The sequence below is a fragment of the Drosophila busckii genome, chromosome 4, assembly GCF_011750605.1.
Source record: "Drosophila busckii strain San Diego stock center, stock number 13000-0081.31 chromosome 4, ASM1175060v1, whole genome shotgun sequence".
NCBI classification, from domain to species: domain Eukaryota; kingdom Metazoa; phylum Arthropoda; class Insecta; order Diptera; family Drosophilidae; genus Drosophila; species Drosophila busckii.
In genome coordinates, this window is record NC_046609.1 from 335,277 (window position 1) to 357,799 (window position 22,523).

At 32.0% G+C, this 22,523-nt stretch overlaps 1 protein-coding gene across 6 annotated transcripts; it reads left to right on the forward strand.

Annotated features, from left to right (window-relative positions):
- The first annotated feature begins 649 nt into the window (after nucleotides 1-649).
- On the forward strand, nucleotides 650-22,196 carry LOC108607405 (calcium-dependent secretion activator). 6 transcript variants are annotated; one of them, XM_033294655.1, is made up of 25 exons: nucleotides 1,064-1,363; nucleotides 2,538-2,670; nucleotides 2,731-2,883; nucleotides 4,257-4,377; nucleotides 4,433-4,600; nucleotides 4,706-4,881; nucleotides 4,969-5,200; nucleotides 5,263-5,513; nucleotides 5,638-5,652; nucleotides 5,765-5,995; nucleotides 6,071-6,215; nucleotides 6,284-6,390; nucleotides 6,460-6,635; nucleotides 7,463-7,669; nucleotides 7,724-7,860; nucleotides 7,931-8,118; nucleotides 8,905-9,194; nucleotides 9,276-9,388; nucleotides 13,052-13,208; nucleotides 13,281-13,422; nucleotides 13,882-14,040; nucleotides 19,327-19,636; nucleotides 19,878-20,258; nucleotides 20,623-20,762; nucleotides 20,824-21,031. In XM_033294655.1, the coding sequence occupies exons 2-25, from the start codon at nucleotides 2,546-2,548 to the stop codon at nucleotides 21,029-21,031; spliced, it is 4,332 nt and encodes a 1,443-aa protein (XP_033150546.1). In that variant the 5' UTR covers nucleotides 1,064-1,363; nucleotides 2,538-2,545. The 6 variants fall into 6 exon arrangements, with proteins under 6 accessions (XP_033150549.1, XP_033150548.1, XP_033150544.1 ...); XM_033294653.1 differs by having other exon boundaries at nucleotides 1,062-1,363; nucleotides 2,539-2,883; XM_033294654.1 differs by lacking the exon at nucleotides 1,064-1,363 and having other exon boundaries at nucleotides 2,546-2,883; nucleotides 20,824-22,196.
- The last annotated feature ends 327 nt before the right edge of the window (nucleotides 22,197-22,523 follow it).

Consider the following 22,523-nt stretch of genomic DNA (forward strand, 5'->3'; position numbering starts at 1 on the left):
TAATTATCGGCTAGCAAAAGTTTTAATGTTCTACTTTTTTTTTTTAATCCCTCCTGTTTATTTAAACGGCTTTGCAAGCGTTTCGGTTACTCCGATAGTCAGTGTCCAAAAATGTTAATTAAAACACACAAAAAGGTTATGAAGATACCAGGAATTATACTGGTATATACTGCTTTTACTAAAGCGTCAAAATATCATTTAATATATATATATATATATATATATATATGACATATATATATTATATATATAATATAATATAATATATGCATGAAAATAAGTGAATAGATTTCGAAATATGTAGCTGGAATTGGCTGAGATAAATATTTATAATGATCTTAAAAATATTTTATAATGATCTCTCCATTTGTACATTTAGTATATTATTTTTCTATTTTAGTTCAGTCATTTTATGGTGCGTTTTGTACAGTGATTTTTTTGTAGTTCCAAGAGGAACATGATTCAGTCCCATTATCGTTTCAATATAGCAAAATATAATCCGATACGTATATCTGTAGTTCGATTCACTTTGGTGAGTAAAACTCATTCAGAACGATACATTGCTCGGACAGTATTATTGTGGATAATACTCGCTAATTGTTGCTTTCTTTGCATCCCGGTCGCACTTATTGCTTTTGTTTTTCTGCACTGCTTGCACGAAATTATGATAATATGTGCTAAGCAAACAAAATCATTCAAAAACAACGTCAAATATACAATTCGTGGGTTTTTTTTATTTTGCTTATTATTATTATTATTATTGTATACTAAACAAGACTTAAATTTCAGATCGTGCACTCGTACTATCGATAGTGGAATGAGTTTTTAAACATCGAAGCTATCAATAGTAGCTCGATTGAGGCGGTAGCGTAAATAACTATAAAACGGAAAAGTGGATTTAGTATAGATATGCGGACTTAAATAAATTTTTCAGGCACGCAACATTAAAATTATTAAAAGCTCTAACATGAAGTTTAAATAATATATCAGCCGGCCGCCACACACTATCGACCAGTTTGAAGTCCATTAATATTTCAACGAATGTTTAATTCACAATAATTTTTTTAGTGCCCAATAATAAATGAAACCAAATTTATTCATGCAAATATGTACGCAAGTGCTTATAAGCCTAAAATGATGCATATATATGTAGTCTGCAAACCTGGAATGTAACTAACAGTTATAAAAATACTCAATTATACAAAGAAAGAGACATGAAGAATACTTTTTACCGTTGTGATTATGCGAATGAATTACCTTAAATTGCCATTTTTGTAAGATATTTGCAAACGGGCATCTCAGCGGTATGAACAGAGTTAAAAATCGTGAACATTTGCTTTATTGACATTTGCAAAATAAAAAAGTAAGTACAAACTTTATTTCTGGTTTTTATATTTTGTCATAGCAATGGGAGCCTCCTCTTTGTGCTATCCACCCTTATTAGTAACACATGGTTGGAACTGGTTCAAGGTGGGTTGGGGTTGGTTTATTTGCTGGCGTTGTCTAAGTCGTTGGCATTGAGAGGTGGGTTTCTGGGTTCTGTTGTAACCCACATTAAAATTTGATATGAATTTCGGTCTGGCTAGTAAGGCAAATTGGCACGTTGGTTGTTCACAAAGCTCTAACCTATGTAGATATAATTGTGTATGCATACATACAAAATTGCATACATGTTACATAAATATTAGGGTATACCTAAATACAGTAACAATACACAATATTCCCGGAATGTGATTAGCGTATATTTTTACCAAAATTGAATAGCTCATTTTTTATTTGCGCATTAAGAAATTCTGAGCGTTATAAATAAAATCTGCATAAACATACATAAGTAAATATATTCCTCCCCCAAAACAAATAGTTTTTGACCAAGTTACAAAAATGCAAGAATGCATTAAAGTTGGGTGCCGCCAACCTTTTTGATGCACTTCGAATGTAATCGTTTATGATATTTTGGAATTTACTTGGTGCATAAACAAGCGTTGTCTGTATACAAAATTCATATTTAATTTTATTATTTTAATTTATTTATCCGTTGGTTCTGAAAATTTCGGCATCGGTCAAGAGCAGGACAAAATAAAAACATACTGCTTCGCGATTATTTGGTTGCTATAGCTTTTATAGTCTCTGAGTTTTTGCTGCTTATACAGGCGAATAGGACTACCACGCTTCCTTCTCCTTCTTACATACAGTTGCACAAATTCATGATACCCTTCAAATCAATTTATAAAACCAATAAAAAGAACGCAATACGCTAAAAGTAGGTTTTATAAACCCGCACATATCGACGCGTTTTTGCGTCGTATATCACTTTCGAAATTGAAATTTTTAACGATTTACATGAGTGTATTTTATTTTTATGAGTTTTATTTTTTGCCAAAATGCGTCGACGTGTTGTGGGTTTGATAGAAATATATGACGTAAACTATTATACATGTTTACGTATGACAAGACTTTATGTACATATGCTAGAAGTATCTTAAGCTCAATAATATTACATTTTTGCTTTTCTCTTCATGTATTTATAACCATTAAAGGGATTGCTATGATCGACCCTAGCTCTAGTGAAGATGAGGGGGACGACGACACTGTCGTTGATTTACCTAACAAAGGCCGTATTGGAGTGCCGTCCAAATCAGTGACGGCTGCGACTGGCAACCCAACCGCTGGGTCAGTAGCCACAATACCGCCGACTGGGTCTAATGTCCAGAATGGCGAATTCTTCGGCAGGTCACAGCCGCAGACTGCCCTCTCTTCAAATATCCGGCAAGAAGGAACTGGGAGTATCGGTAATATTGGAGGTCTTGGAAAAAATGATCAGTCGCAAAGCCAGTGCCCTACCGAAAGTGCCAGTCTTGAGGTACCCAACAATGGAATTCCTAGGTTTGTATATGAGTACAAACTATTATTTAATGTATACTTCATATTAATTGCTAATTAGTTTGCAAAGTTCATGCCTTTCATTATTTACTAAAACAATAAAATATTATCTGTTGGTTGTGAGTTTTTGGGATCTTGAGGTTAGGTTTTTATTTTTTTATAACTATAACGAGTATACTTTCTGGTATGAGATCAAATATCACTGCGTATAATCTGTGTGTAATTATTATACATAGTATTAATATATAATTCGATAAAATGAGAAATGTGGAAAGATAGTTGAACTTTATTAGAAATAATTGTATAGTCATTTAATTGTGTTTGGCTTACTTACGTGGTTTTAATGGCTTTTGTTTTTTTTTTTTCACAATAACATATAAAATGAATTTCATATTCTTATAAACACAATATCTTCTGGGCTGGACATTCATCCAAATTTAAAAATCTGCACATGCATCGAATGTACAAACTTATGTACATAATTCATCAATTTGATTGGCACCTTACATATTTTAAAACAACATATTTACGTACACAAAAACAATAAAACAAAAAATTAATTTATTGCATTTGTTATAATAATAATTTTACAAAATAATAAAATTTTATGATTTGAATAACATCGACACAAAATGAATATATGAACCCCGTGTGGACAGCTCGGGAGACTTACAGTAGGCACAAAATCAGTGTGTGACACCACACGTCAATGTAAATCTGGCGATAACCTTAGCACCTCTTTAGATCTTTTGTTAGATCTTGATGGTGCGCCTCTTTCCGCATAGTTTTCCCGCATTGATACTCACCTGCTTGACATAATTGGCAAAATATAAACGTGTTTATAAATTTGAAACAAATCATACTTCACATCACCATGATCATATTAGCCAAACATATTTATATATATATATATATATATATATATATATATATATATGTATATACATATATATGTATATATATTATTTGAATATGATATTGTAAAAACCATTTGAATAAATATGGTTTGGGGCGCATAGAGCGAGATCAAACAGTAAGCAACTCGGCAATAGTAGAATTATAATACAACAACTTGGCCCGACAGCTCATCTTCAGAAACAATATCAATATCAACAACACAATTATGAATATCAGCATCAACATTATAAAAATCAATGGGACATCTTACCTTTGCACATAAATTTCAACGGTCAGAAAACTGCTGCACCGCTAGCTGGTAGTGCCACAGGAGGTGCGACAGGTGCATCACCGCCAATAAGAAATACTTCAACGCGCCTATTGGGCACCACCAACAACAGCAGCGGACGGCCGCAGTTGGAGGCACCGTTTCCAAAGGTAACCAAGTGTAATAATAAAACATTGCTATCATCATCTAGTGGCATATCGCAAGAAACCTTGAGTCCAAGTGCTGGATCTTCACGAGCCAACTCACTGCCACGCCCCCTGTCTCCTTCTCCATCTGTAGGAAGTGACAAACAAGAGTCCGGTGATCCACATGTAAGAACGCAGACTTTGATAAATATATAAGTATTAAAATCCTATTATAAAACAGGATAAGCATGAACGAGAAGAGGAGGAACGGAAACGCCGTATTCAGTTATATGTGTTTATATCACGCTGCATATCGTATCCTTTCAATGCTAAGCAACCTACGGATATGACTAAAAGGCAACCAAAGATTACAAAACAGCAACTGGAAATGATCACGCAAAGATTTCAGGTAGGAACCTTACCAATTTATCTTTAATCAGACTTCTTCGAAAATTAATTATTTTTGCAAACTATTTATTTACGTCTTTTCTGCTCAAAATTGATTTATAAATAGGCGTTCTTAAAAGGCGAAACGCAGATAATGGCGGATGAGGCTTTCCAAAATGCTGTGCAAAGCTATCATGATGTATTCTTAAAATCGGAGCGTGTTTTGAAAATGGTACAATCTGGAGCATGCTCGCAGCATGATTTCCGAGAAGTCTTTCGGAATAACATCGAAAAGCGTGTTAGGTAAGTGACATCTCTGTGTTGATTAAATTTGTGAAAAAATATATAATGTATATATACTGTAAATATCTGCTGTGGATATTTTTTCAGATCTTTGCCTGAAATTGACGGTCTGAGCAAGGAAACTGTATTGACTTCTTGGATGGCAAAATTTGATATTATTCTTAAGGGTAGCGGTGAAGAAGATACAAAGAGACCATCGCGAATGCAACAGTCCCTTAATAGTGAGCTTATTTTATCTAAGGAGCAGCTATACGATATGTTTCAACAAATATTATCGGTAAAAAAGTTCGAGCATCAGATACTTTTTAACGCTTTAATGGTAAAATTTCTTGCTACAACATAAGAATAGGAATTTCATTAATAAAATTGACTACATTTTAGCTCGATTCAGCAGATGAGCAGGCAGCGGCCATTCGAAGAGAATTGGATGGTCGTATGCAGCGTGTAGGTGAAATGGAAAAGAATAGAAAACTTATGCCTAAATTTGTGCTCAAGGAAATGGAATCTCTCTACATTGAGGAATTGAAATCATCCATTAACCTTTTGATGGCTAATCTTGAGTCCCTGCCAGTTTCTAAGGGGAACATGGATAGTAAATACGGCTTGCAAAAGTTGAAGCGATACAACCATAGGTAGAGTCCTAATAATAAAAAGTTTTCAAGCTCTTTCATTTCTAATGCCCTCTGTCTCTCCCCATTTTTCTCTTAATCTTTCTCCGTTCTCCCATATGTACGCTACGTAACGAATCTTGTACAGCACTCCATCGTTTTTGTGAGTTTTCCTCTCAATTAAAATCATAGTATTGTTACGTAATCATTAAAAAAACTTATTTAAGTTTCTATATTATACAATTTAAATGATGATTTCTTTTACAAAACATAAGAAAAATGATACTGCGTTCCCATGGATCTCTCTCTAAATTGGAGGGTGACTCCGAAGATGGTACGTCCCAATTGACTAAGCTAGATGTTGTGCTTACTTTTCAATTGGAAGTTATTGTGATGGAGGTAAAAGGGCTTAAGTCATTAGCCCCTAACCGAATTGTATACTGCACAATGGAAGTCGAAAATGGAGAAAAGCTGCAGACGGATCAAGCGGAAGCTTCAAAGCCTATGTAAGGAAGCTTTTTATAAATTTGTATACATTTAACGTATGTATTTAATGAATATGTACATATTATTTATATTAGGTGGGATACTCAGGGCGATTTCACAACAACACATCCTTTACCAATTGTCAAAGTAAAGTTGTACACTGAAAATCCAGGCATGTTGGCTTTAGAAGATAAGGAATTAGGAAAAGTGACTATAAAGCCTACACCGCTTTCCTCCAAGGTAAAATGTTTCTATATCTTTAATAAAAATCGCTATTGTATGAATTATCATATCATTTGTACAAATAGTCACCTGAATGGCACCGCATGATCGTATCGAAAAATCTACCAGATCAGGATCTACGAATTAAAATTGCATGCAGACTTGATAAACCATTAAATATGAAACATTGTGGGTAAGTATGAATTTTCATTTATTAATGGTTGAAAAGTAAATATTTTATATACTCTACGGCAATTTATAGGCACCTGTATGCAATTGGAAAGTCAGTATGGAAAAAGTGGAAACGTCGGTATTTTGTTCTAGTTCAAGTGTCCCAGTACACCTTTGCAATGTGTAGCTATAAAGAGAAAAAATCGGAACCCTCTGAGATGATGCAGCTTGATGGCTATACAGTGGACTATATAGAAGCTGCCAGCGGTAAGTGTATTGACTTTATCAGTGTTTGAAATACTACACAATTGTAGTATCTTGTTTTGTTCTCGCCACTAGTCTTACTTAGAACAGAACTTTGAACCCGTAGCTAATAACTAAAACTAAAAATTGCTTAAAATGTTGTCATCTAACAAACTGATATTTAAAAAAATGGAGTGGGCTTTGCCCTTACTCCGCTTTGCAACATTTTATAGATAATGTATAGAAACGATACTAAGCTACGAATAATTTCCGATCATATTTTCGATAATTTTTGGATTTTATCTCACTGCAAAAGCAATTTTTATTAAGAAAAAATTGATTTCCCATTGGAAATTAAAAAATTTGGCACCTGAGATATTTTTCATCGAATTTTGGGTTCGGCTATACATTATGCATACTGTATGCATTAATGTGTATTTAAAGAATGTAGATTGTAATAAGAATACAGAACAATGCAAGGGCTGTACGAACATACGTATGTTATATACGTATATATAAATTTAAAATAAAATTTAAAATATCTAAAAATTCGGCTATTTTTTAAAAGCAACAAATTAAATTTAGTTAACCTTCAATATAACTAAGTCTAAAGGATAGGTTAATGCTAATAGTTTACAAAGTTATGAATTGGTAAATGAATATTTAATTGTCTATTGGGCTTTGTCGCTGAAGTCGTCTTCGCATGGGTTATACCATAAGTTCATGTACTGCACCATCTATTCCTCTATGGCCCTCCAATTTTAGGTATACTCAGGTTTTTTTCGGTACAACTTTTAATGTGCTTTCTGATCTGGAAATTTATTTATGATTGTTAATCTTTTATTTCTTAGCAAACCTTATGTTTGGCATAGATTTAAATGGCGGACGATACTTTTTCAATGCAGTGCGCGAAGGTGATAGTATTGCCTTTGCGTGTGAAGACGAGAATGAATGTAGTCTGTGGGTAATGGCTATGTATAGAGCTACAGGTCAATCTCATAAGCCAACGCCCCCAATAACACAGGACAAGAATTCGGCATTGTCAAAAATACAGGGTGGTAAGTTGGAATTGTTTTTTTTTTAATCTGTAATTATTAATTGATCTTATTCAGATGCGGACAAAGCTCGAAAGCATGGCATGGAGGATTACATAAGTGCTGATCCGTGTACATTTGATCATGCGAATCTATTTAAAATATTGCAAAATTTAACACTCGAGTATCGTCTAAATGATCCATACGCATCGCTTGTAAGCATTATAATGCATTCTGTTTATATAGTTACACAGTACTAAATATTGTGACCATAAATTTACATAGGGCTGGTTCAGTCCAGGTCAGGTTTTTGTGTTGGATGAGTACTGTGCTCGATATGGCGTTCGAGGATGTTACAGGCATTTATGTTATCTTTCGGATCTTTTGGATCGTGCAGAAAAGCAGCATATGATCGATCCCACTCTCATACATTATTCGTTTGCATTTTGCGCAAGTCATGTACATGGAAACAGGTGAATGGTTTAAATATACGCTCGGTTGTTCTTTTATTTAAAATGTGTGCAAAGGGTAGAAGTCAATCCCTCTATTGTAATCCGGACGACAAGCCCAACCATGTGGACCTTGTCAGTCTGTAAGTTTTTATATTCATAACTATATATATCTAATATATATCATATTAATATATTAATATATATATAATACATAACTCTAACACTCTGGTAGTTTTTATAAATTAGTATACTTGGAACTAATACATACTTTTTGCACGTTTTTTTATACAACATTTTAAAAGTTTTATATAACATTTTAAAAGTTTTCTTTAAGAGTTAAAGTAGATATGAAACAGGAAGAAGCAGCCACATTCATTTGCCTGTATGAATGGAAAAAGATCGCACTGACTTTAATAGCGAATCCCAAGCAGTTCGAGTTTCTTTGGAATTTCAAATTTCCCTCCCTCCCCAAAATTAGAAAAAAAACATTTGAAGGCTACAATATTTTACTTTTTTTTTCAATTCAGCCTATATAATAACCAATGTATTGGATAAATAACTTCCACAGTACTCAAGCTTAAAATTTACATATACAGAGTACCGGGCAAGTGTTGCAACGAGTTTATTTGTATGTGAGTGCGTGTGTTTTGTAAGTTGTGGCTCCCTTGTCAAAAAGTATTTAAAAGTTGGATGCGTCTAACTTTACATATTTTATAATTTTTGTTAGTGTTTAGAATTTTTTGTTTACTGTCAGTATTTTCATTTATACTCAAATCTATATTGTTAACATTTTGTCTGTATTTATAGACCTGATGGTGTAGGTAGCATTACCCATGAAGAGAAGGAAAAATTTTCTGAAATTAAAGAGCGACTGCGCCAGTTGTTGGAGTTTCAAATAACAAACTTCAGATATTGTTTTCCCTTTGGTCGTCCCGAAGGCTCTCTTAAAGCCACTCTCTCTTTGTTAGAACGTGTGCTCATGAAAGACATCGTTACGCCAGTTCCACCAGAGGAAGTCCGACAAATGATTAAGAAGAGCTTGGAAACTGCAGCTCTTATCAATTACACTCGACTTTCTGCTGAAGCTAAGATTGAAGGTGATGTCAGAAAAAGTGGTTTTTCTATTAATGCTTACGGAAATGTTTTCTTTTTTTTTTTTGGCTTAATATTTGTAACAGAGGACTTGCGGGGTGAAATTATTGTGCCGCCACCGAAGAAACTTGAAGACCTAATACATTTATCCGAGCTGTGTGTTGATTTGTTGCAGCAAAATGAAGAGCATTATGGCGAAGTAAGTTGTCATGAGAATTTAACTCCTTTAAACCTTAATGAGCGCCGGAATATACATAGTATGTTAATAGTCTTTTGTGTATATGTTTGGCAGAGATGTAAAAAATGCACTGTTTGGAAATTACTGACCATTAACGATAAATATAGGGTTGTGCGCTAGTGTCGATTGCTCACACATAGATGTCGCATCAGCACTGTTCAATAATCATATGTTTAATATTATTAATTAAGAATTATTTACTATTTGTCTACCGAATTTCCAATTAACTTGTGTTTTACTTGATTCTTTGCTGAATGTGTGTACCCTACGAAAACTACTAATTTACATATATATATATTCTTTACGTAAGCTTATGATTTTTATTTGTACACATATATTACGAATGGATGTCTTTTATATATATATATATATATATATATACATACAAGTATATATATATATATATATGTGTGTGTTGTTTTAACTCTTATTGTCGGCTAATTTACTTGTATGTCTAGTGCTATTTGCCATATTCATTTTTGCTACTCTGATATATGTACATCAACGCATTTACATACATAGGTATGACAATTTCCTTTTTCTTTTGCTGATACAGACAAAACAACTAATGCATATGTAGTAGTTAAGCTATGAAAACGAGTTGAAAACAAAATTAATAAGTATATAAGTTCTGTGCCTTTTTTCAATACTCCGAAACACATAGATACTTTTAATATACATATAATCTATAGTATTTAATACCTCACAATTCAATTTTAAGAGTGGTGGTTGGAGCCCATTTAAGAAAAATCATATTGGACCAACATAATACAAATATAGAAGCATCGAAGAACAAGATATTTCAAAATAAAGTGTTTGATTTAATAATATTGAAATGGAAAGTTCGGCATGAGCTACAAATTCATCTTACAATTAATTTGCCTTAAAGGTTATGATGCTTAGAAAAATGTGAAAAATACATAATATCAGCATTAAATGCTAATAGTGATTGATTTTATTCTTATTATTATATTCAAAAGCTCTTCTATTTAAATAATTGAATTTTATCATCGATGACTTTGCTTTGAATTTATAGTGCAATATATCGTTATATATAGCGTTTCAAAAGAGATCAGTTACCTGTGCAACTTATTGACTACCACTGCTTGTTATATGTATTAAAACTTAATCCAATCGCTTATTTACAGTTAAGTGTAGATCATCTGAAAAAGCTCTTAAAAGTTTAATGAGAATTTAGATTCTGTTTTTGTAAATTTTTATTTGCATAATCGATATATAACAAATAGTATATATTATATAATATCACTAGTATAATCATCTCTTATAGTAACCCATAATAAATAGCTGCGAACTTGACAAAAAGGATAAGTTAAAGTCAATAAAGGAATGCGGGGATGGAACAGGAGACGACGGTCGATACGGCGATGTTCCACTAGTTGTGACTGATGGTCAATCATCTCTTAATATGGACCAGGTATCATCGCAAGCTGTACTGGATTCTGGTAGTGCATCTAGTTGTATGCAAGGACCACCTCCATTTCGTTATTGTATGCCAACACATGCGGTATACACATCGCCAGTTCCAACGGCACGTACCTCTCGTATTATACTCATACACATATACATATATGCATAGCACACGCATATACTTTCAACATAAAACGCTTCGTCATTCCTTCTTAGCTTTCAGAATCATAGACTCAGACAATATACATTTGTCATAGGCAGGTTAAAAATTCAATAATATACTTAGTGAAAGTCATATGTTAAATTAAATTAAACAATGCATGCAGTACATAAAAAACACATAATACTTATGTATAAACCTTGACTTCCAAGTGAAAAGAGCATGAGCATATCTATTCTTACTAACATTATTGAATACATTTATGACGCACTGTTAAGAACTGAGCTTGTTGTGTAGGGTGCCTTTAAACATTGAAAAATTTTTACAAAAAACCACAGGTTTTAAAAATAATATATTCTTAGCTATTCAATTTGTAATTTTATTTCAATTTGTAATTGTCTATCTTACTTATTTCGAGTGTAACCAAATATCGTGCTTACACAATGTTTTCCTACCGTTATGAATAATTACGCTCCCTTTATGACAAGGCATGTATAAATTGTAACCAGCTCTGAACAGAAACCGTAGTTTAAACCTCGGTTACATGCGACATTCTTGTATAATATCTTTACCCGCCATACAACAGAATCGCATGTATGCCGTCATTGTATTCTATAATCCATGTTAAGAAAAAGTAGACGCATGAGTACATAGATAATCTTCTCTGAATACATTCTAACTCGATAATCATTGATTACATTGAATTTTAAACTTCAGCGTAGAATCTTAGCAATATAGTAAAAGCAAATGAGAAATGTATTGTGAGTATAAAAATACAATTTTTAAGTTTTGCCTGTCCCATATTGTTGAGTATAATTTATATATTTAGCAAATGGACACAAATACATTTTTTTAATTTCTTGTCTTATTAAATTTTACCAGAAATGTGAGTGACTGTAGAGAATGCGAGAATTAAACAAATACTTAATTTGCTCCATAATCAAAAAAGTAACAAAAAAAGGACATATGTACTTCGAATATTTATTTTAATTTATATTTATAATTATAGTTAGACAAGCCTTATTATTTATTGTAAATTGTACCATGGTATACAATACAACATTTTTTTTATTTATTATTGCATTTGTTATGTTTTATTGTAATCATTTTTTTTAATTTATATTTATTGAATATACATATGTTATTCGTTCTCGCGAGAATATTACCCATAGAAGTGAGAAAATACAGGGTTGGCTAGAAAATGTATATTTCGTACTGCGTATTCTACAATTGTAGCTGCCATTTTCCAACAGTAGCAATCAAAAATAGTTTTTCTGATGAAAATATCTTTATCAAATACAAATTAAGTTAGCGACAGCAGTAATTAACAAAATAATTAAGTAAAATGACTGAGCTAATTTGTACTATAATTTCCTGTATATTCCTCAAGTAGTTGAGTCCAAACTGGCGCGTCTAGCGCTTTATTTGTTAATATTAGAGCTTAAGCCAATATGTTGTTGGTGACACTTGGTAAATTTTATTTATAATTATTCCACTACATGTACATACATATCTAAGCAAACTTCATTATATAATTTCAATCGCTTAGCACAATTTGTTTTAAGGAAACGTATGCTTTTAGCGCTGTGTAAAACTCCTGCAGAACTGTACTTTTCATCGTATGTTGACGCATGCTTTAAAATATAAATTTTATATATGTATTATCATTGACAACAACTTTCATCTGCAAGAGTTTTATATAATATGCAAACCAATAAGCAATTAAAAAAATTAAATAAAATGTCCTATTACATCAAAAAACATTTTAGCTAATTTTAATTGGAATTAAATATATTTGCAGATTTAGGTTTGGTATTTAAAATTCGGTACACTTTAAATCTTTTTATTGGATTAAAATAAAATATATTCCTGAAGAAAAAAAATAAAAACATTTTATATAAATTTATATGAGTAAATTTTTTGCTGTTTGATTTAATTGTACTGAAAAGATACAAATAATTCATCTTATTTTTTCTTATATATACGCATCAGTTAATTTTTCTATAACTAATTCCTAATTTATTTATATTCTTTAGGCTTTTGCTTGGTTTAGCGATCTCCTGGTGGAGCATGCGGAGATATTTTGGTCCCTTTTCGCTGTTGATATGGACCGCGTACTTTCTGAGCAGGCTCCGGATACATGGGACTCGTTTCCATTATTTCAAATATTAAACGACTATTTAAGAGCAGACGGTAAGAATAATAATAATGCTAATGCTCAAAATTTGCAAAAAAAAAAAAATATCAATATTATTTAAAACGTAGACAACTTGCGAAATGGAAGATTTCATCAACATCTGCGTGACACTTTTGCACCGCTAGTTGTGCGCTATGTCGATCTTATGGAGTCCTCAATAGCGCAGTCTATTCACAAGGGTTTCGAGAAAGAGCGTTGGGAAAGCAAAGGGTAAGTTGGTTATTGTTATGTTCCCATCAGAGCAATAACAACAACTATCAATCGAGTATCGAAAACGTTTTAATACTATTGAATACAATGTAATTACATTTGTTTTTTTTTTATTTGCCTACTAACATATATACCAGGCAATTTGTATGTATCAAAATTGTAATCACATGATAAAAAATCAATCTATACATAAAAGTAAAGTGAATTTGAATGTCTTAGGTTATTCAAATATTATGAAATTAATTTGATTGATTTGTGCTAATCAATGGAAAACTGAATTACCTATGTTGCTTAGGGGCCATAATTTGTGTATGTATGTTAATGGAAATGTTGCAAGTTGCCTAAAGATTTGAAACCATTTGTCGCTTAATTTTCACCTTGCATCTTCTCGTAATTGGAAAAAATGTTAACGGCGTTCATTTAAGTATATTCTATTTCCCTTTTCTGTAAAAAATTTAGGATTAACGCCGCTTTAAACCCGGCCGCATTGAATCCGGCAGCCCTCAACCCGGCGGCATTGCTTAGCGGCAAGAAAGATCAAGTCAATTTTTATGTGCCGAAGCTACCAAGGCGTGCAGCTTCCACTGCAGCTTCCACTGCAGCTGGTGATGATATGAGGTTTTTAAATGACGATTTCATTCTCACAATTTCTAATAGAGTAACAAACTAAAATCATAATTTTCAACCTACACTTATTTTCTACCATACTCCAAAATTATTTTCATTTGCGTTTGAAATTGCATTTGCTTTTACGTTTTAATTTTCAGCCAGATGTATTGCATTGCCCGAAATTTAATTAACCTAGACTTATTCGTATACAAATTTCATACTCGTATTCTTTTATGCGGGCGAGTAACATATGTATATATCGACTCATTTTTGGGAAATTATGCTATTTTACACAAATCATATTTAATAGGATAACTTTTTCGGATTTCATCCTGAATAAACTCAAAATTGCGATACTTATATATCTGTTATGTTAATTGTAATATCTATATAACTATACGAAAGATCACTTAAATATTTTTCAAGAAGAATTGTGACAAACGATGATTTCGAACAAAAGGGGTCGATATATAAAATGTAAGTAAATCATTATTATAAAATTATCGACTGGTATCAACAAATTCGTATAAATATTTTCGCCAGGCTATATTTTTAAACTCAAGTATAACTAAGAAAAAGTAATCCGAAAAATAAATTGAGTGATCAATTAAAGTAATTTAAATAAATTGCTTGGATATAAAAAAATAGTCTAACAAAAAAAATTTCTAAGCACATCATTTCCATTGCTTAAATGCAGGTTGCATCTTGACAAATTAAAACATAAATTTCACTTGAGAAGAAATTTCGTGTTCCGGAAATACAAAAATTAAAATAATTTAATTATTACAAATTGATTATAAATGCCAAATCCTAAATTACAACTTAGTAGAACTTCTAAAATATTAGGGTTTGTGTTTGTCGTATTCTCATGATTTTAATCGGACAAATCCTACTGATATTAATGATTAATGAAGAAATTATGTAAGGAATTAAAATTGGGAACTAGGAAAATATAAGAATTTGTAGTTCAAATACTTAAGTATTAATTTTAATTTTTGCATGAAAACTGTTAAAAATGCATGGACCTTTGTGTTATCGATGCAATTATGTATTTGAAATAATAATGCTTAGCTTTTAAAGTACAAAACAGGAGAATTTTTCAACTTTAATCATATAATTGCAATTACTTACTACAAATGTAAATACTAAAGTTGAATAATTTTGTATCTGAATAACTTCAGTTAAACTGGTTATTATGGAGTTACCTTGGATTCATGGGCCACATATTTTACTTCACTGCTCAGTCGAAAATAGAAAAGTGTATTATGAAGTTGTGCAAATGTATGTAAATGGGAGAAGCAGGAATAACAGACCCTACAAAGTATAATAATTGAATTCTTGCTCAGCAAGATAAACTGAGTCGATAAAGCCATGTCCGTATGTCCACCTGTCTGTTTAAATGTTTGAGTGCCTGTTTTTCCACATAAATTTTGTTTTATTCCATCCTCCATCACAAATACGCTTTGTCATATTTTCGACCGATGCTGAAAATATCAGATCGTGTAAGTAACTTGGGAATTATTTACTTTTCAATTTTCATTATAGACTACCGCGGGTGCGCTTGCTGGCGCGCCATAAAAACGTCGGTGCTACAGCTAAAATGAGCTGTGACGCGTTGTGTGATTTGTGTGCATGTGTTTGTGAGTGCATGCATGTTTGCTGCGAAGTTCTAGTCAAAGGGAATATAAAAGTTGGTTGATCCCAACTTTAATTTGTCCAGTTGTTTTAAATTCAAAATTAGATATCATTTACATTTTATCTTTATGAATTTTAGACTTTGCTTGCTTTGTTTGATTTAACATTATGATATTCATACAACATGTGCAACATTTCATCAGTATCGGCTGACTAATTTTCGATAAATCTTGACAGCCGATTTTGAAAACACAATTTCAAAAAAAAAAAACAACTACGCAATTCAGCAATTTCTATATTCGAATTCGATGGACTTCAAAATTTTTGACAATATCCTAGAGGCGTTTTATGAGTTAATAATGTATAAACCCTAAAGTTACGTTCAGTTTGTGGGTTATTGTTCATGAATGACGTTGTTCATGATTTAGTTTTCAGCTGAATTCATTAAGCAAAAATTCTTCTAATTATATTAACTTAATTTTGTATTCAAATTCTTTTTTTTAAACATATAGCAATATAAATTTTTTTTATTGGTACTGGAGTATTGGCACTCAATTAACCAAGATTATATAATTCTGCTCAACGCCCAGCGATTAAAAATGCATTAATATTAAATTCTGAAGCTGGATTCAAGTGCAACTGTCTCCATCGTCTCTTCGCTTGATACCTACTGTAAAGAGTGAACCTAAATCATGTTATAATTTAGTATTTCACTTTTTTCGATCAGGCTAAGTAAATTAAGTAATTATAGATTTATCGTTGACAATATAGGAGTTAAAAAATATGAAAGAAAATCAGGTAAATTTCAACAACATAGTTTAATTGAATTTATTGATGCTTAGATCATGCTTTTTAGACTTCATAAGAAAATTATTGCATTAATCCTTAATGTAGAATATGATAAAAGAAATCCCCGTTGCATTGCTTGCCTCAAGTTAATTAAAGCTATTAATAGTATTATTTCTTTTGCTACTTGCATTATATGTAGTAATAATTAGCTGAATCAAAATCAATTAAATATAAACAGTTCCATATTGTATCAGACGCAACAAATAACAACTTTGTTTGCTTCGCATCAAACTGTTTGTATTTCACATTCGATATTAAGAGGGATCAGTAAAAAAAATATGTTACTAGCTTCTATACTGACAATAAATAATCAGACACAACCACAGAATTACAGGGTGGGTCAACTACATGTAACATATGTATATAGTTTTGTTAGAACTATTACATAACATAATTGAAGTTAAGAGCAGACATTCGAAAAGAAAGTTATACACCTACACGGAAAAGCCGTACATGCTACATATATACATAAATCATTAGAAAAAATAACCTCTACTACGTTTATTTAATACTTAAATGAAAGATAAAAAGTAGCCGATTAAAGGCAGGAATTTCTATGAACATCTGGTATTACAGTATAACAGTTAATCGAACGGTGTAAATCACTCTAACCGCAATCTGGCGAGGTGAAGACCTCATTACATACAAATGAAGATTAATTTTCCTTTTAATCATAATATGATTATTAAAGAAGCTTGAACCAAAAGAACTTAAGCTGTTAGTGGGAAAAGACGGAAAAATTATAAATAGATATAAATAAAATAATAACACTGCCCAAAAAAATTTATTTGTTTTGCTTACTTCATTTTTGAGTCAATTTTTACTAATTTTGGCTTGAGAAAAGCGATGAAAAATGTTTATTAGCTGAACATTACTTCTGTGATATACAAAAGGTGTATATTGTTTTTATTCTAAAAGATTAAGAAAAATAGTAATAATCATATTGAACCCTATTTTCGACAATAACGTATGCGCCAAAAAGCAAGTGAATTTATTTGATATTAATAAGGTTTTTGGCGCTTAGGTTATTTATTCCGCTAACCCGGCCTTTACGGCAACTTAGGTTAAAAAAAATGCCGCTTACGTTAAGTTTTTTATACAATTTTTTTATATAATATTTTTAGAATATATATACTATTTTTGTATAAAATGGCTTACACGAATTATGTGTGTGTTGCAGAGAACGGAAATTGTGGCACTTTTTAAGCACAATGGTAGCACGCACAAAAAACAAGTGCGAGACCATAAGCGCGCACAGAAAACACGGGACGGTATACGCACACAGACACAACAACAAATTGTGTGTGCTGCGCACAAGCAACGCACAAAACACCCAGAGAGACACAAGAAAATGTCCGTTGTGCTTTAGGCACAAAGAAGCAAATGTTCGCAAAGAAAAATGTTTGCAAACCCAAAATGCGATCGGCTGGCATAAGCATAAACGAGAAACAATATCGCTTGCTGTCTCGCTCTGTTTGCATTGGCAGCGACGCCGCCGCGACAGCAGGTAGCGAAACGGAAGCACGCAGAAAACATACAAGAAATTTTTTGACCTTTTTCGTGTGATTTGCTTCGGGAAAGAATTGCCTACGCAAATGCTGCTCGGATCTTTTTTTCTACGCACAAATAATTGTCTTGTGGTCTCAACCACAATTTCGCTTGTGTGTGGCAGTTCTAGAAATACGAAGAAGAAATTGAAGTCATATTACCTTCGTCGCTTTCGCTTAAAGTATCTTTGATTTTTTGGATGTCTTAGGCCTGATTAAATAAATACTTTTTTTTACAAAGTATGTTTAAATCATTTAAATTGTTGAAAGATATTTTGAAATCGTTAATATATGTATAAACAATTTGGATGATTATCGAAAACTCATATTAATATTAATATTAATAGTAGTTTCGTCGTTTACGTTATAATTGACAGGTCAATATCACCGTAAATATATATAAATTGAAAATGTTGGGTACAGATGCGGTTGATGTTTATTAATACATTTGCATAAAAAACAAATTTCTGAAAATTACACATACGTTATTCTCGTAAATAGGGCTCGATATATGTTAACAACATTAAAATGTGTTCGTACATTTTTTATGAAACTCTTTTGAAGTCAGAAGGTTAAATTAGAGCACAATCAGCTACTTTTGAGCTCGAAACTTTTTTATTGTTAATTAAATAAAAGCTCTATTATTTTTAATGTATTTTGCTGAAAGCTTTATTTAACAATAGTGCCTATTTTTTGCATGCTCATAAGCACGCAGATCACATTGTTTGCAACCAAAAAATTGCATATGATTTAAACGAGATTACACAAACTGCAGGGAAAATCGAATATAATCTTTAAAAAGAAGCGAAGAACAGAATTATAATAATTCCAGAATCCCTGCTGCAGGATTTCCAGCTTTTCCCCGGGAAATAAGGTGATTTTATAAAACGAAAAGAAATTATAAGAATTGGATTGTGTTTCTGTAGCTCCTATATTTTTTAAGATTATTCAATAAGGGCTAGAAACACATAATTATATATTGTATATATGTATCTATATGGAGCAATTCGAACGTTGTGGTCAAGCGCGTAGACTTCAGCTCATGCTTATTTCATTACAAAATTTTTTCAGACATAGATAGGTTATATGTAGATGACCCACCCTTTATAAATACACATAATTTCTCTTTACTTCATATCAAATTCATATCTTTCAATAAATGCCTCACGCTGAAAAGGGCTATAAAAAACTTATAAAAAAATTATAATTTACTCTTTTAACTTTTGGAACGTTGGTTTATATATAATCTTTAATTTGCATTTAGAAACGGATGCGCGACATCGGAGGATCTTTTCTGGAAGTTGGATGCACTACAATCATTTATCAGAGACCTGCATTGGCCGGATCCAGAGTTTCGCCAGCATTTGGAGCAAAGATTAAAGATGATGTCCGTTGATATGATAGAGCAATGTATACAGCGAACGGATTCATCATTTCAGTCTTGGCTGAGGAAAAATGTAGCCTTTATATCAACGGATTATATAATACCGCCAGAAATGTGCGCAATGGTTAATGTGATATTAGATGCTAAAAACCAAAGCTTTAAACTAACTACCATTGATGGTATTGATCTGGTAAGTCAAATTTGTCACATCGACTCCTATGAATCCTTCAAATTTATATTGACTGGTCTTTTCTATGTCGCTTCTAAGTCAAATAGTACCCGAGCGACTTAGAATACTTGTTGTTATTTATTTCACTATATTTTGCAATATCAAAAAACTTGGCCACTTACTTAAGTCGATGTGCTTTTGTTATTTGCTTTAACATGCTGAATATTTATAATAATTGTCTAAATTTCTCTTTTCTAAATAGTATAAATTTCATGCTAAAATCGATGATCAGATCGACAAAGCGAATGTAGCCATGACACAAGGACTTAGCGGCAAGCTTATGTCAGTGCTAGACTCGACTTTGTCCAAATTAGCGCGCTACGATGAGGGTAGTCTAATTGGGTCTATACTTAGCTTTACAAACGTATCCAGTTCAGGAAAGGATCTTGGCCAGGGTTATGTGAACTTCTTTCGAAATAACATGGACCAAATTCGCGGGAAAATTGGTGATGATTTGTGGACCCTAAACTTTTTTGAGCAATGGTATTGCCAACAAATCAATATGCTCTCTAATTGGTTGTCAGAACGTATGGATCACGCTTTACACTACGCTCAGGTCACGTCAATCTCTCATATAATAAAAGTGAGTGATCCATTTTAAAAGATATTAAATAAAAATAATAATATATTATTAGTAATAATAATGAATAACTTGTGCAAAAGTATGTAAGATGAAAACTATACACAAATTTCGATTTGTGAAATATGCAAAATTAAAGTTTTAATTAAAACATTATCAGTTGAGTAATTTATATAGTCTTCGAGAGATAGTTATGTTTCGACTTAGCTTCTCTTGCTCAAGAATATTTATTATTATTTTGTACAAATTATTAATTATTATTATCATTAATTTTGTAAAAATTTTAGAAACTCCTCACGTTTTTTTTAAGCGAAAAGCGTTTTGAACAATTATTTTTTTTATCATGTTTTTTTAATTTTACTTGCAGAAAATTTATTCGGACTTTGAGCTGCAAGGGGTTCTGGAGGATAAATTAAATTCGAAGGCGTACCAATCGGTTGCACAGCGCATGGCTACCGAGGAGGCAACATGCGCACTAACAATGCCAGAGATTGGCGACGGTGATGAGTAAGTTACGTAGCCGAATTTTATCAAAATATGTTACATTAATTTGAAAATATTTTCATAGATACAGTGACGATGTGCTTAACGGTGATGAGGATACTGCTGGAGATGAGGGGGCCGCTCATGCAGCACGCAGTATGCCGAAGCCTAAAATGGCAGCAGCATCTCAGGCAGCGGCTGTTACCAACGTTGTTGCTGGTCGTGTCGGTAACTTACTTGGTAAAGGCATTGGTGGACTTAGCTCAAAGCTAGGAAGTGGCGGTTGGTTTTGAATGTTCATGTAGATCACAATTTATCGATCAACGGTTCTGGCAAACAGTGCAAATATATTATATACTCATAATAGTACTAGCTTCTTAGCTTTACTGAGCCAAGTTCACACACGCAATATTTCAATAATCGAAAAGGGAAACACTCAGTTTTTTTTAAACTTAAACCAACCAAGCAATTAATTCATACGAACCCCGATTATATGTACATGTTTACTACTCAATTGAGTAAATTCAATTTAATTTTGTAAGCCTAACAACATGAATATTATACACCGTTACGATAAGCGTATTTTCTTATACTTTATAAATAACATCACATAAACGCCACACATTGCGCAACACCATACATTTTTGTTTTAAAAACTGACAGCAAATTTGTCAATTTTTAAACTTTTTTTTACAAAGGAGCTTAGGGTTATAGCTATATATTTCCTTTGTGGCTCTTGACTGCCCAGAAATAAGTTAACCGTTCGATACAGCCAACACTTTAATACACTTGGACGCAACAAACACACACACCCACTCACACACATACACAGTTAATATGTCTCAGCACGATGTCGCTTCAACGTTACCTAGGTGTAGTGCACCGCACTAGCGCTAGGTCAGCATGCATATAAATTTATTTATTTTTGTGTTATACAATTACATATGTATATATATTTGAAAACATTATTACCTCTAAAATAATATTGCGCGAATATATTAATAGTATTTAGTATTTACATAAATATTGAAATAATGAAAATAAGTAATGGAAGTAACCGCAAAATTTAATATGTTATCATCATATTTTTACACAAGCATATTTCTTCATCTGCGCGAATATACACAAATATCAACTCGCTTGAATAGTGAATTCAAATTTAAGAAATTCATTTAAATTTTTAACTATCAACGAATAATATTGACTACTGTTTGTTAAAATTTAACTATGTACGACTTATATACCCATTATTTTCAGGCGCTATCTAACTCTAAAAAAGTATCTTATTGTAATTATAACTAACATATCTTTAATAGTTCAATTTAGTTTTATCTTAAGTTAATACTAATTCAGTGGTGAGACTTAACGCCATAATTTAAAATTCAGTAACACAAGTATAGCTTACTCACAGCCGATTATAACTCTTGGATATAAACAAGCGAGTACAGTAAAAAAAAATAAGATTATACACATATACTAGGTGAATTATTATCCAATCCTTCTTAATAATGTTCAATGTAGTTATAGTTACGTTTTGATTAGTTAAACAAATTATATTGTACTAAAATTGCATTAAACCGCTTTACATTACACACATTTGTGTATGTTTACTTAATATATACATACCTATAAATTAATTAATAAAAACTAATATAAACAAAACAAAAAATTATTAATTCAACATGTCTATTTGTCAATGGTCAATGCGCTTTTAATGGCTTAACCTGCACATATTTTGTTTGTTTTTAACCGACTTTACGAAATTTTGACGTCACTTTCATGAAG

Coding starts and splice junctions, on each gene's coding strand:
- LOC108607405 (XM_033294653.1), top strand. CDS start 2,546: ATGATCGACCCTAGCTCTAGTGAAGATGAGGGGGACGACGACACTGTC. Junction 14,041..19,326: donor GCAGCTGGTGATGATATGAG/GTTTTTAAATGA, acceptor ATTTGCATTTAG/AAACGGATGCGCGACATCGG. Junction 20,259..20,622: donor CAATCTCTCATATAATAAAA/GTGAGTGATCCA, acceptor TTTTACTTGCAG/AAAATTTATTCGGACTTTGA.